At 42.1% G+C, this 15,839-nt stretch overlaps 1 protein-coding gene across 3 annotated transcripts in view; it reads left to right on the forward strand.

Moving 5' to 3' along the window:
* LOC113516154 (protein transport protein Sec31A) overlaps positions 1-15,839 on the forward strand; it is a 33,409-nt gene that overhangs the window by 804 nt on the left and 16,766 nt on the right. For 2 of the 3 annotated variants that reach the window (XM_052895539.1, XM_052895540.1), the window contains exons 3-14: positions 133-269; positions 3,725-3,894; positions 4,769-4,851; positions 5,492-5,608; positions 6,443-6,587; positions 7,270-7,416; positions 8,261-8,401; positions 11,491-11,651; positions 12,349-12,461; positions 13,668-13,750; positions 14,986-15,039; positions 15,641-15,725. In XM_052895539.1, coding sequence (XP_052751499.1) covers positions 133-269; positions 3,725-3,894; positions 4,769-4,851; positions 5,492-5,608; positions 6,443-6,587; positions 7,270-7,416; positions 8,261-8,401; positions 11,491-11,651; positions 12,349-12,461; positions 13,668-13,750; positions 14,986-15,039; positions 15,641-15,725 — 1,436 coding nt within the window. The remainder of the gene's footprint in view (positions 1-132; positions 270-3,724; positions 3,895-4,768; positions 4,852-5,491; positions 5,609-6,442; positions 6,588-7,269; positions 7,417-8,260; positions 8,402-11,490; positions 11,652-12,348; positions 12,462-13,667; positions 13,751-14,985; positions 15,040-15,640; positions 15,726-15,839) is intronic. The other variant, XM_052895541.1, reaches the window with a different exon arrangement.

The following is a 15,839-nucleotide window of genomic DNA, read 5'->3' on the forward strand; positions in this document are numbered from 1 at the left end:
TTCGTATGTTTGTTAGGGACTATGTTCTGCTATTCAGCCAAGTTCAGTATTATATACAATAATAAATATTTATTTTATTAAGTCTGCTAACTTGATTATTTATTAATTTAGAATCCAATAATTAATTTTTAGATTCCAAAAGATTGTATGGTCCGGTGCTGGAGTCATAGCGGGAGGTTGTGATGGTGGTTTACTCGAGTTCTACAATGTGGAAAAACTCCTCAAAAGTGACAGTGATGCATTAGTTGGCAGTAGCACAAAACACAGCGGTAAGATATTTTTTACATTTACTATATTATATCAGTAAGGAATCTGTGCAGACATGGGATTTTTCTGTTAGGAAAAAAATTCCCTGTATTCCTTGCTTTGCATTGCCTCATTATTTTGGTCTACTCATATAATAATAATAATTTATTTATTTGCTAGAAATGTGGTAATAATAATGGTCTTAAATATAATAGATCTACACATTTCGCCTTATCTAAAGGCATGCAAATTTAGTATTATAATATAGTGGCTTACGTATAAATACACCAATACAAATTGCATGCTACAATGCAGTTTTAAAATATAAATTTTAGTAAACCTATATTTTGTCCATAGATAAAATATATATAATTTATATTGGCCTTAATCCTCCACTACAATTTCATACATTTAATACACCTAAATAGTGTAAATGGTGGGCATTACAGTGTACTCTCTATATGTAGAGTGTTCAAGCAACCTCTATAAGCATATATTTATATATTTTTTATTCTACTCAGCTTAGTAAAAGAAGTAAGTAAAAATATTTTCCAGATGGTAAATATTTTTATACTCCTTTTTTCCCTATAAACAACTTTTCCCAATAACAATTTTTTTTATTGAAATTGTTGTAAATGAGTTGCTTATATTGAGTGTTCACCGTATTATAATATTTTTGTTACAGAGGGGTACCTAATTTATGTTTGTTTGTTTACTATTACATAGAATAATAGATAATTTATTTGCATTATTTATAGCATATGTATAACAGCAGATATAGATAGACATACACATAAAACAAGAAATAAAATAAATAAATCTGGAATCAATAGCTCAAATAATAATAATTATTATTTATAATTAATTCTAGAATAATTAAAATATATTTACACTATATATAGCCTACTACAGATTCCCAATTTGTATGAGCAACACATGTTAAACTCTTATGAGTTTAAATATTTCAAACAATTGGCATAAGTAGGCCATATCTGTTCATATAATGGATTTTATCTAGTACCAGTTGGTACTAAATGTACCATAAAATATAAGCCATTTTTAACCTTAATTTATAGGTGTTTAAAATATAATATAGTTTCTTAAACTGTAAGATAATTCTTTCACACATTTAATCCAAGGAATTGTCTTAAGTTACCTGCATAACATAAAGGCATTTAGAGGTGAAGTGTATTTCATGTAAAAACAATATTTTCTTTAGTTTGTCTTGTTTGTTCAGGTTCTTTTCAGTCTAATAAGAGGTAATTCTCAATATGATATTATTTCAGTTATAATAAAATGTTTAAAATTGCATTCTACCATGCAGGTGTGTTGAGCAAAGAGTTTTTCCATACATAAAATGACACTATTTGAACAAACCCTTATTCACATCCATGAGTATAGGTACATTTTAATTTAGGTTTCAATAAATAAATACACCCTTGAACTGTACCAGATGAGATTTATTGCTGTTCAATATACTATTTAGCTTATATAGAAATACATTATACATTATTATACAGGTTAGAAATCTTAATATCGCGTTGTAGCACACAGATACTAAAATAACAACTCCATCTAGTGGTCGACGTGAGGAGTATTTCTATTGTTTCCATGGTTACAGCATTTAACTCAATACGGATTATACACTATTGTTTGCATAGGCCTTATACTACTTCTGAAAAAAAAATTTTATATAGAATTGAATAATTGTAGTCTACTCACTGCTACATTTGTAATAAAAATGTTATAAATATATTGTTTAATTTTTATTTATCAGCAAAACAATTGTCATGTTATCTGTGTTATATTAGTATGTAGTTAACAAGTAACTCATTCCACTACCAACTGCTGATAACCCTTTATCTTCCACTTTTTATATGGACTAGTTGTTGTATAATTTTTATATTATTATTATTATGGCATTATTATTTTATTTTATTTTTATTTTTGTGATACAACAACAGATTACAAACAAAACTTTTAACAATAGAATACAACAATAGCATTATAAGTTTGCAATCCAATTATAGTTGTACTCAACATTCACAGAGATGAAACAAAATAGGTTAATTTTTACTACAAAAAGAATTAATGATAAAAACTAGATACAAAACAAGAATCAAAAACAAAACTACCAAACTATGCATAACAACTATTAAGTTATCAATGTATGTAAAGTGCTTCGATACAATGAAAATTTCTGATAGAATATGTCAATATCCGATTTACAATCAATGTCGTTGTACAATTTGCACATTCTGTATATTGGATTATTATATGACACATTATTGTTTGCGAACGGTATAGAAAAAAGTTTAGTTGTACGAGAAGAGTGTTCAGTGGCTCTCAGGTTAATGTACTCCAATAAATTACCCTCCAATTCATTATTTACAATTTTATATAAATATGTTAGATCAATAATTTTACGACGCGCAACCAAACTCTTCATGTTAAAATGTTTGAGTCTGTTCTCATAGCATGTCAATACATTATATTATTATTATATTATTATTATTATGGCATTATTATATTATTATTATTATGGCATTATTATATTATTATTATTATGGCATTATTATATTATTATTATATTAGCCATTAACTGTCCAATGCTGAACATAGGCATTCCCCATAACGGGAGTTTCCTCAGTTTTTTTTGTTTTTTTTTAATGGATGATAATGGAATGGTAACCCCACCCGCGCTATCGGTATACACCGGCGGGGCACCAGTGAAGGATGATATGTGAGGATGAAGTAGGTCAGTTAGCCCATTGTGACGAATTCAACAAGAATTGTCCACGTTGGTTTCCAGGGGGAACCACATGGAGGTCGACCTAATAAGGCATATTGCTAGTAATGGGGTTGTCAAACTCCATTTGAAATGGTGGCCTGCCTGCGCTATCAGTATACACTGGCAGAGCACCAGTGAGGGATGATAGGGGATGATGAAAAGGACAGGTCAGTTAGCCCACTATGATGAATATACCCTGGAATTTAGCATGATGGTTTTCAGTGGGGACCACATGGAGGTCGACCTGACGGAGTATATTGCTAGCAATGGGGCTAGTAGTTCGCATTATTAACAATCCCTCCCCCTTTCCTTAGTAGTTTTTTTAGGGTGTCATCAAAAATTTTGCCCAGCAGCAACTGGCGGTTCAGCGGGGGGAAAGGGATTGTTAGTAATGGAGACTGAGAATCCCATTGCTAGCAATATACCCAACCAGGTCGACTTCCTCGCGGTTACCCCTGGAAACTATCACGGTTAATTCCTGATGAATCCATTATGATGTGCTAACTGGCCTGTTTTCATTCTCATCTATCACCCTTCACTGGTGCTCCGCGAGTGTATCCTGTTAGCGTAGCCGGGGTTACCAGACCATTTTCACCCATCAAAAAAAAAAAAAAAACTGGCGGTTTAGCTAGAAGCTAAAAAGAGATGTTATAAATTTATTAATAAAATTAAACAAATCTTTAACAGGTCATGTGTCAGCACTGGACATCAACCCATACCAGAAGAACCTGCTCGCGTCAGGTGCATCAGAGAGCGAGATCTTCATCTGGGACTTGAACAATACCAGTCAGCCAATGGCCCCCGGAAATAGAAGTCAGCCATACGACCATGTGCAGGGGCTCGCGTGGAATCAACAAGTATGTTGTTAAATATTTAAATGCCAAGTTTTTATATCTGAGGGTATTTTAATAGATGATAATGGAATGGTACCCCCACCTGTGCTATCAGTATACACTGGCAGGGCACCAGTGAGGGATCATTGCTGAGAGCGCAAGGACAGGTCCATTGTTACGAATTTAATGATAAATTAGTCACGATGGTTTTCATGGAGAATTGCATGGAGGTTGACCTGATAAGGTATATTGCTAGCAATAGGGCTGCTAATCTCCATTTTTAAAAATCCCTGTTCCCCATATATTTAGCGATAAAGGTGTCTCTGACTGTCCACTGCATTGAAATGTTTATAAAAATAGAAGAAAAAAGATTTTTGAGATTTTATTTTAATTTTTATTGTAAGTATAGAGTTTTTCAAAAAGGGTATATTAAGATTTCTTCAGGGTCGGCAATGCGCATGTGACATTCTTGGTGTTGCAGACGTCCATAGGCTACAGTGACCGTTTACAATTAGATGGGCTGTATGCTTGTTTGCCACTTTTGTGGTATAAAAAATACTAAAATATAAAAAACCTGAAATTCAGTCATAATATTTGTAAATGTAACATGTGCTTTAATTTTATAATTTTCTTCCACGTAAATATTTTTTTTTTATACAACTTAGAATGGCAAACAAGCTGGCCCATCTGATGGAAAGTGGTAACCGTCGCCTATAGACATGAGCAGTACCATGGACATAACAGAGTATACTGTTTCGCCCATGATACCCCCCATGCGTTGCCATTCCTGAGGACTCAGATGTTATTCCTTTGTACCCTGTAAATTCACCTTGTAAAATTAATTACCTAAATAATATATGGATATTTTTTTATAAAATGTTAAATAAATAAATTTCAGGTTCAACACATTTTGGGTTCCACATTTGCAACAAGATGCGTCGTTTGGGACTTGAGGAAGAATGAACCGATTATGAAATTGAGGTAAGTGTGTTTATTAACTGTGGTTTTATAGTACCAGGGTTGACGCTGAAGCGCTGTTACTCTAGACCATGTTTCTTAACTTAAATATTTTAATTTGATAATTTCGTAAATTTTTTTTTATTTATACCTACCTGCAATCGGCTCTTTTTAGCCATAATTAGATCTGAGGGCCTACCATGAAATATTTTCCGAAATTTCGGGGACGAACGAAATAAAAATTTGATGTTAAAATTACATAATACATGCGGTTTAAAATTATTAAAAATATTAAAATATCATTTCTCTGGACTATTAGAATAGGATTTATGATGAATGAAACGTTAACCTCCATTTACTGGGTCGATTTAGGTACGAACAAAAACACAAAATTAAGCCCGAAAATTCGGGATTTCATTTCATGGTAGGCCCCCTGTTCCTATTATAAAAGTCCAAAGGGACGATATTTTAATATTTTTAAACAAGATATATTATGTAATTGTAGTATGTACTAATGAATGAATAAATATATAATTTTATGTTCCGTTCCGCTCGGAAATTATGGAAAACATTTAATGTTAGATCTTCTGAACACAAAGATTAATAATAACGATTTAAACTTCATCTTGCATATAGAGTGTTTTATACTATTACACGTGTGCAGCGACTCGCAGTCTCGCAGCCGGTGGCGGGCGCTGGCCTGGCATCCGTCCGTCGCCACGCAGCTCTGCGTCGCCTCCGACGACGACCAGGCGCCCGTCATACAGCTCTGGGACCTCAGGTAGTATGTTATGTACTGTTTTCAAAACATTCACGTGTACCAGCTGCCTTATAAATAAATACATTCAGATTATGTTGCCCTCTCCTTAAATGTTTTTATTTGTTAAATAAAATTATTTAAATAAATAAATAAATGCTTAAATACATTAAGTGAAGCCAAAATGTCTATAGGTAACTTTTGCTGTATGGTTTCGGTATAGAATGGGCCACCCCATTACTTTCCCATGTGTGTCGTTAGAAGCGACTAAGGATGGGAAGGGATGGGCAGCAGAGTCTCTCTTAAAACATCTCCAAATCCCTAGGGGGAGGCTTATGTCCAGCGGTGGACAGTTAAAGGCTGATATGATGATGATCTGAAAGTTTTTTTTTATACAACTTAGAATAGCAAACAAGCTGACGGCCCACCTGATGGAAAGTGGTAACCGTCGCCTATAGACATGAGCAGTACCATGCACATAACAGAGTATACTGTTTCGCCCATGATACCCCCCATGCGTTGCCATTCCTGAGGACTCAGGTGTCATGTGGAGTTACATTCTCAATCGACTCTGTAATAAGACTAAGTTAAGTCGAGCTAACTAGAGATTTAGATATCTTAAAATTATTAAAATGACAAAGCTACGTAATAATTTGTGAAAATGGTCATAATTTTAATTCGACTTCGGTGCAGTAACAAGATAAATTAAAATAGGATTTTTTTTATTTTATCGGATAAAACATTTGATTGATTTTTGATCTGTAATATTATTGGACATCAGTCTGATCAGTCATCAGGACACTTTCATAAGTTCTATTGAAGCAGACGTAAATACGAGTGTGTGTATGTTGGTTGCAGGTTGGCGGCGTCGCCGCTGGTGTCGCTGGAGGGCCACCACAAGGGAGTGTTGGCACTGTCGTGGTGCCGCCAGGACCCCGCGCTGCTGCTGTCCGCCTCTAAGGACGGTCGCGTGCTGCTCTGGGACCCCAACGACACGCGTCCGGTAACCGCCGCCTTCTACATTTGAAAATTTGTCCTGTTCCAAATTTAAATATATACTTTAGCTACTTGGCAATCGTTGTATTGTAAATTTTAAAATTCTATTCGAAATTCGAAAATAATAATACAGTGAGTATTAACAAGTTGTTAAACTAATCATCTCTTTTTTTTACAAGTGCAATAGAGAATATGTAATACGTTATTTTTTTTTGTGGCATATTGGGCAACAACTCATTGCCAAATGAAAAAAATATTTTTGATTGAGTTGCAACTGTTTATTGTTATGGTCGTATAGTAATCGTATATTGTGTTAATATATAATTTATATTAATGTTTTTATTATTGTTTATTGCACAGAAAAATCAGTAAGTTATTATTACATAAGGATACTGAGAATAGTTTACAATGATGCATTTATAGATTATATGATAGAATTTTAAGTCAGGGGTTTTGGTATTCACCTCTCTAGTTACAACTTGAAATTTTTCAATTGTGTTTACAGTATTTAGTTTAATGTGCGAGTGTTTAGTTTTTGTTTATTACACTTTTGTGTGTGAACCACTCGACTACATTTTTTTATATTTAATACATTACGGACGATAGAGTTTTCATTCTGTTAAATGTACTAGTGTATACTGTATATATGTGAGGCGTGGCGTGTGAGTAAGGTTGGCGGCGGTGCGCAGGGCGGGTGGCTGCAGGTGCAGGTGTGGCAGCAGGCGCGGTGGGCGCTGCAGGCGGCGTGGAGCCCGCGCGCGCCCGCGCTGCTGGCCGTCGGCGGGCCCGACCACCTCGCCGTGCACTCGCTGCTCGGCGGCCGCGCCTCCGCCGCCGTGAGTCTCGCCGCTCTCTCTCTCCTACTCCTCTCGGGCTCGCCTCACCTTTACTTGCTGACTGTTCGTCGCGGAACATCAGCACGTTGCCTTCGACTGGTTACTTGCGGCCTCACTGCGTCCAGGATCGCCGCAGTACATTGTACCACGTTCGGGCCGATAGTTCGCGCTAGTTTACGCGATCGCAGATACATTGAACGCGACGCTAGCCCTAATCTTGATGGTGAATTTTTGTTTATTGAAACATTGTAAGTTGGTATTTATTTATTTATTAGTACAAATATGTGTACATGGCGGACTTAATGCTAAAAGCATTCTGTTCCAGTCAACCAGAAGGAAGTGTCAGAATACTCGAATATGGTACTAGTAATTATTTATTTACATACATATTAAAATTACATATATATATGAATAAATATATATGAATAACAAATGTACGTACTACTACATATTCGATATATACTATATTATATATGAAATTGAGAATAATATAAAGTACTTACTGCTCGGATAAAGTAAAAAAGTGAGCATGAATATTTTTTTTTTAAAGATGGTTTAGTCGGTAGTCTCTTAATGACATCAGGGAGCGCGTTCCAGAGTCGTGAAGAATGTAGGAGAAAAGAGTTTGAAGCGTAACCAGTACGGTGAGAGGGGAAAGATAGTTGGAGAGTATTACTGAATCGAGGGTTACGATCGTGAGTTTCAAAAAGATACTGGAATTTCCTCGTTAAGTAGTTGGGAGACTGGGGGTTTCGAAGAAGAGTGTGGAGGGTACAAAGAGTTGTACCGTGTGTGAGAGCGGCGGTATGTTACGGCGCGCGTTGCGTGTGGTGTCGTGTTGCAGAGCAGCGCGGCGCAGAGCAGCATCCTGGAGTCGTTCGGCGGCGCGCCGCTCGGCCGCCTGCCCGCGCCGCCCGCGCCCGCGCCGCCCGCGCACCCGCCGCGCCCGCCCGCCTGGCTGCGCCGCGCCGCCGCGCGCCACGCGGTCTGTACGCGCGCCACGCGCACCACACACGCATCACGCACACTACACACTACACACTACACACTACACACGCGCCGCCCGCGCACCCGCCGCGCCCGCCCGCCTGGCTGCGCCGCGCCGCCGCGCGCCACGCGGTCTGTACGCGCGCCACGCGCACCACGCGCGCACCCGCCGCGCCCGCCCGCCTGGCTGCGCCGCGCCGCCGCGCGCCCACACGCGCACGCGCGCACCACGCGCACCACACTACACACTACACACTACACACTACACACGCGCCGCCCGCGCACCCGCCGCGCCCGCCCGCCTGGCTGCGCCGCGCCGCCGCGCGCCACGCGGTCTGTACGCGCGCCACGCGCACCACGCGCGCACCACACGCGCACACCACGCGCACCACACTACACACTACACACTACACACTACACACTACACACGCGCCGCCCGCGCACCCGCCGCGCCCGCCCGCCTGGCTGCGCCGCGCCGCCGCGCGCCACGCGGTCTGTACGCGCGCCACGCGCACCACGCGCGCACCACACGCGCACACCACGCTACACACTACACACTACACACTACACACTACACACTACACACGCGCCGCCCGCGCACCCGCCGCGCCCGCCCGCCCGGCTGCGCCGCGCCGCCGCGCGCCACGCGGTCTGTACGCGCGCGCGCCACGCGCGCACCACACGCGCACACCACGCGCACCACACTACACACTACACACTACACACTACACACGCGCCGCCCGCGCACCCGCCGCGCCCGCCCGCCTGGCTGCGCCGCGCCGCCGCGCGCCACGCGGTCTGTACGCGCGCCACGCGCACCACGCGCGCACCACACGCGCACACCACGCGCACCACACTACACACTACACACTACACACTACACACGCGCCGCCCGCGCACCCGCCGCGCCCGCCCGCCTGGCTGCGCCGCGCCGCCGCGCGCCACGCGGTCTGTACGCGCGCCACGCGCACCACACACGCACCACGCACACTACACACTACACACTACACACTACACACGCGCCGCCCGCGCACCCGCCGCGCCCGCCCGCCTGGCTGCGCCGCGCCGCCGCGCGCCACGCGGTCTGTACGCGCGCCACGCGCACCACGCGCGCACCACACGCGCACACCACGCGCACCACACTACACACACACACACACACGCGCACACCACGCGCACACACACTACACACTACACACTACACACTACACACACACGCGCCGCCCGCGCACCCGCCGCGCCCGCCCGCCCGGCTGCGCCGCGACGCCGCGCGCGCCACCCGCGCTACCGCCTAGTCCCGGGAGTCACACACGCACCACGCACACTACACACTACACACTACACACTACACACGCGCCGCCCGCGCACCCGCCGCGCCCGCCCGCCTGGCTGCGCCGCGCCGCCGCGCGCCACGCGGTCTTGTACGCGCGCCACGCGCACCACACACGCACCACGCACACTACACACTACACACTACACACTACACACTACACACTACACACTACACACGCGCCGCCCGCGCACCCGCCGCGCCCGCCCGCCTGGCTGCGCCGCGCCGCCGCGCGCCACGCGGTCTGTACGCGCGCCACGCGCACCACACACGCACCACGCACACTACACACTACACACTACACACTACACACGCGCCGCCCGCGCACCCGCCGCGCCCGCCCGCCTGGCTGCGCGCGCCGCCGGCGCGCCACGCGGTCTGGACGCGCGCCACGCGCACCACACACGCACCACGCACACTACACACTACACACTACACACTACACACGCGCGCGCCACGCGCACCACACACGCACCACGCACACTACACACTACACACTACACACTACACACTACACACTACACACTACACACGCGCCGCCCGCGCACCCTATTCTCACCTCATACACACATCACCTATACTCACGCTCGCACTCCATCCGTACACACAGTCACGCCCTACCCATACCGCACTTGCACACGCACTTGCACACGCACTCACATACACATGCCGACTCCGTTACACAAAACTTATACAACATAATTAATTGTACACATTAAATAAAGAATATTTATCAAACAGAGGGAGACTTTATACAAAAGTCGATTGCTTGAGTACCTCTCTCCCATTCGTGTTTCAACCGTGAAACAGTTGTGTTTGCATGGCTGTGTTTCGGTTTGAAGGGTGGGTTACGGCGTTGAGTGGGTTATGGTAATTTACTGGGTACGGAGGTAACACCTAAGTCCTCAAGAACGGCAACACATAGAGAGTATCATAGGCGAAACAGTATATGTATCTACTGTTACGTCCATGGTACAGCTCATGTCTATAGGCGACAGTTACCGCTTTCTATCAGGTGGGCCGTCAACTTATTTGCCATTCTAAGTCGTATAAAAAAAAAAATCAAACAGTAAAATTAATAAATTAAAAATATACATCTTAATTTTCATAAATGAAAATACACAAGAGGTAATAGATATTCTGTATGTCCATAATGCTTTTTTAATAGATGCTAATAGAAATGATATCCCCATCTACACTATCGGTGCATGCTGAACAAACACCACTGTAGGTTGACAGATTAAAATTATTTCTCAAACATGCTTGGAAATGTGAGCATTATTTTGACAATTTTAAGACCAACAACTTTCTATTTGCAAGCCAGTTCGAATTTTAAATAAACCTTTTATTAGGCACTCCTTGATAGCCGTGTTTCGAAAAAAAAGGTTATTCCATTTTTAAATTACAGGACAGATATGAGTTTACATAGTAATTTATGTGGCCGCAAAACACGACAGATATGGATTTGCATACAACTTTTGCCGGCCGCTGCCCGCATGTATCTGGCCAGTACGGCAATTTTGATTTATCTCGAAGAAGATTGTCAAAATAATGCTCACATTTCCAAGCGTGTTTGAGAAAAAACTAGTTATTTCCCTGTAACGAATTCACCTTTACGATGTCCCTCTTGGAAATCGCAGTAATTCCCAAGAGGGATCATGTGAAGGTCCCTCTAATAGAGTACACTTAGCAATAGGAACACCAAACATCATTACTAGTCATTTCGTGTTTTTTTTAACATAAAATTGTATGTACAGTTCGGCGGCAAACTGGTGACGATCGAGCAAAACCAAACGGAGAACGGGCCGCAGCGGGTGGTGCGGATCTGGCGCGTGGTGAGCGAGCCGCAGCTGGCCGCGCGCGCCGCGCAGCTCGACGCCGCGCTCGGCGACGCGGCCGCCCACCACAGCCTCGCCGAGTAACGCGCCTTCATATTATACTAGTCGATATACGCCGCTTCCCACGTTCCACCAAGATAAACACTAGCCTATCTTGTGAGCTGTCTCGAATACTACGTAAAAGGGGAAGGAATTGTCAGTAATGGAGACTAAGGGTCCTATTACTACCAATATACCCGTCAGATCGACCCCCACATGGTTCCCCCTGGAAAACATCGTGGCTTAATTTATAATAATAAAAAAAGGGGTGGTCCATTCTATGCCGGGACCTACATGGCGATATATTATTACAGTGAACGCTCTATATAAGCAACTCATTTGAACCAATTTCAATAAAAAAATTTTGGTAAAAGTTACTTTATCTTTTGAAGAGAAAAGATTAGTATTTTTGTGTGTATGTATGTTTGTAATGAATAAACTCAAAAACTACTTTGCCGATTTCAAAAATTCTTTCATCATTAGAAAGCTATGTTCACCCTGAGTAACATAGGCTATATTTATTGCTAGAAAAGATTAGGGATTCTTACTAAAACTTTAGTAACGTAACTCAAGGTGTAAAAAAATGCTATAAAATATCTTTGATCGCGTGCGCTGCGGAAACTATTGGTGATAGAACAAAAGTATGGTCACATTGATTGTTATTTTTTTGTTGTCGATAATTTTTTTTTTATATGTATGCACGTTGTTGTGGGCTGTGATGAAGTGTGTGGTCGGCAGGTACTGCCGGCAGCAGGGCGACCAGGCGACGGACCAGGACGAGCGCTACACGTGGTTCTTCCTGCGCGCCAACTTCCTGCCCGACTTCCGCAATGAGGCACTCAACTTGTTAGGTTAGTTTTGTGACGTTTTAATTACACTTTTATGATAGTAAAAATAGTTAATAAGCATACGGCCCACCTGATGGAAAGTGGTAACTGTCGCCTATAAAGATGAACAGCGCCGTGAACTTTACAGAATACACTGTGACACCCACAGTACCCCTCATGTGTTGTTATTTCTACAAGGACTGTGGTATTTTTGCGTCATCATCAGATTGGCCGTTAACTGTCCACAGCTGGACATAGGCCTTCCCCTATTAGGGGGAGTTTTGTCAGTAGTTGCCACGCTTAGCAGGCGGCTTGGCAACTGCAGTTAGGATTTTAGTGTTGTTTTAAGAGGGGAGCTGCTACTCATCCTTTTGCCATTAAGTTCCATTAGTCGCCATGTATTGCCATTTCTACAAGAAGCTAAGGATTTCTATCAACATCATATCAGCCGTTAATTATCCATTGCTGAGCTTTCTATACAACTTAGAATGGCAAACAAGCTGACGGCTCACCAGATGGAAAGTGGTAACCGTCGCCTATACACATGAGCAGTACCATGGACGTAACAGAGTATACCGTTTCGCCCATGATACCCCCCATGCGTTGCCATTCCTGAGGACTCAGGTGTTATTCCTCTGTACCCTGTAAATTTACGCTATATCCCACCCTTTAAATCGAAACACAGCCTCATGCAAACACAACTGCTTTACGGTTGAAACACGGTTGAAATCTTAATTGCGGATGCCAACCCGCCTGCCAAGCGTGACAACTACTGGCAATGCCCCCCCCCCCCCCCCCCCCCCCCCCCCCCATGGAGGAGGCTGTTATCGACTAATACAACAATATCCTGATTTATTGAGCAAGAATGAATGGAGATGTCGGTAGGGGCCGCCCTAGACGGACGTATGTCGACCAAATAGGCGACGTGCTGAGGAAGGGCCAAATTAAAAGAACCCGTAACCGGCGAGCGTGTATGAAAAGATTGATGAATGTGGAGGAAGCGAAAGAGGTTTGTTTGAATCGAAGCATTTGGCGTTCCATTGTTTCTGCCTATCCTAATGGGAGACAGGCGTGACAGATATGTATGTATGTACAACAATATCCATGAATAGTTAATGAAATAAGTGAAGAATTTTGTTTAACCCATTTAATCTCTTTGTTAAATATTATATATTTTTTAATATCAGAATACTTAAAATATGACTTATAAAGGTAATATTTCCTATAAAGGTTACAAACAAGACGAGCTGCCTTCAAAATTCAAGAGTATCTCGGCTACGGACGGTACACAGGACCTCTCCGGTCTCAGTCGGGTGAGTACTATATAAATATATATAAAAGTTCTCGCATCCTTAACCTTGTCTCGTGTCTCATATAGTGTAAAATTCTAGCAAATATCAAATTAACTTTTGCTCAAACATGCTTGGAAATGTGAGCATTATTTTGACAATCTTCTTCGAGATAAATCAAAATTGCCGTACTGGCCAGATATATGCGGGCAGCGGCCGGCAAAAGTTGTATGAAAATCCATATCTGTCGTGTTTTGCGGCCAGATAAATTACTATGTAAACTCATATCTGTCCTGTAATTTAAAAATGGAATGACCTTTTACTTCGAAACATGGCTACCAAGGAGGCAACTAATAAAAGGTGTTATTTATATTTCGAACTGGCTTGCAAATAGAAAGCTGTTTATTGAAAAAAAAAACAAAAGAACATTATGGCGCGTGAAAAATTATTATTATTCGTTATTCGTCATTGAACTTAAAAAGTAAAATTGTGTTTTTGATTTCCGCGCATTGTTTGAGAAAAGTACTATACAAGCCTTGGCCACAACTAGGCATTGATGGACTCACGTATGTGTGCCTCGGCTACACCTCGGCCCACATTTGCACGTTCGTCCATCAATGCCTCAGTTGCTGGCCGCTGCAGCAATGTACTAAAAATACTATATTTTACAACTAAATGTATGCAAAAGCTCGTACTCTTTTCTAAAATTCTAATGTTATATAAATAATTACACCTTGTTTTACTCTTGACTCCTTCTGCTTGTCATCAAAACTCATAATTATTTGTATATGAAATCTAAATTATTAGCATCCTTAAGTGTTTTACCAGTAAAACTGAATGTTTTTCCTAATCATAGTTTTTTGCTTGGGCACCTATGTCCCATTCGTGTTTCTACCGTGAAATAGTTGTTTTTGCATGGCTGTGTTTCGGCTTGAAGGGTGGTATATGGCAGTGAATTTACAGGGTACAGAGGAATAACACCCGAGTCCTCTGGAGTGGCAACGTATGGGAGGTATCACGGGCGAAACAGTATACTCTGTTATGTCCACGGTACTGTTCATGTCTATAAGTGACGGTTACCACTTACCATCAGGTGGGCCGTCAGCTTGTTTGCCATTTTAAATTGCATACAATAAAAGAATAGGAAAAATGTCCAGTTTTCCTGATAGGACACTGTATTGAAATGATTTGGATTCAGACTTCTCCCTATTTATATAACCCGCTTCGACCTCTGTTTACTAACGTGCGGGCGGCCGCAGGGCGAGTCCACGGATACCGAGGGTGAAGTCGTCGGCGCAGCCGCAGATCGTTCGGTAAGTACACGCCACTGTTCGGCTCTATTCGCTTGCACTCGGCTTTACTCGTCTCTACTCGTCTGTCCTAACGTTTCAGTCGTTGTAACAATTTGTATTATCATTTAAATGTAAATTATTAAGGAAATATAATTTAAGTTTGAAAAAACCAATTTCAAATGTGGTAAAACTAGTAATGTTGATTTAAAACTAAACTACGTAAGTAAACTCGATTCGATCGAAAAAGTCGATTTTGTAAATGTTTCAAACTGAAAGTATACCTTTTCAGATAAAGAATTGTCCAAATTGGCTTATAAATGACGGAGTTATGGGTTAACATACATAAAAATTAACAATAGAATTTAGAACCACTAACTTTTTTTAAGTCGGTTAAAAAGGCCATATATATGTACCTACATACGTACCAGTTTGGAATCAACCTTAGTGTGTTCTTTTTTCGAATGATCATAAGTAACGATCAGTGAATATTAATTGTGGATACACGGATAGTGAGGGGGGGGGGGGGAGGTCAGCGAATGTTATAAAGGCATTAAGGACGCTTGTTGTGTATTTTTTTTTTACAAAAAGTTGTCAATAAGTAAGTATATAATTGGTTTGGCAGGACGGTCCCGCGCTGCTCGAGAGGAAGCTCGCCAACATCGACCTTGAACCAACCGCCACTAACGTTGTCATACCAAATGGTGAAGGTATGTTATTAATTTTTATACTTCGTTGTTTATAGACAAGATTCTGTCTTATATAAATCTAACTGTATTCGTAATATAATAATTCGCTGTGTGGTCCCAGTATAGAATGGTCCA

This window comes from Galleria mellonella, unplaced genomic scaffold (genome assembly GCF_026898425.1).
Source record: "Galleria mellonella isolate WM207_F2 unplaced genomic scaffold, CSIRO_AGI_GalMel_v1 utg284, whole genome shotgun sequence".
Taxonomy (NCBI): Eukaryota; Metazoa; Arthropoda; class Insecta; order Lepidoptera; family Pyralidae; genus Galleria; species Galleria mellonella.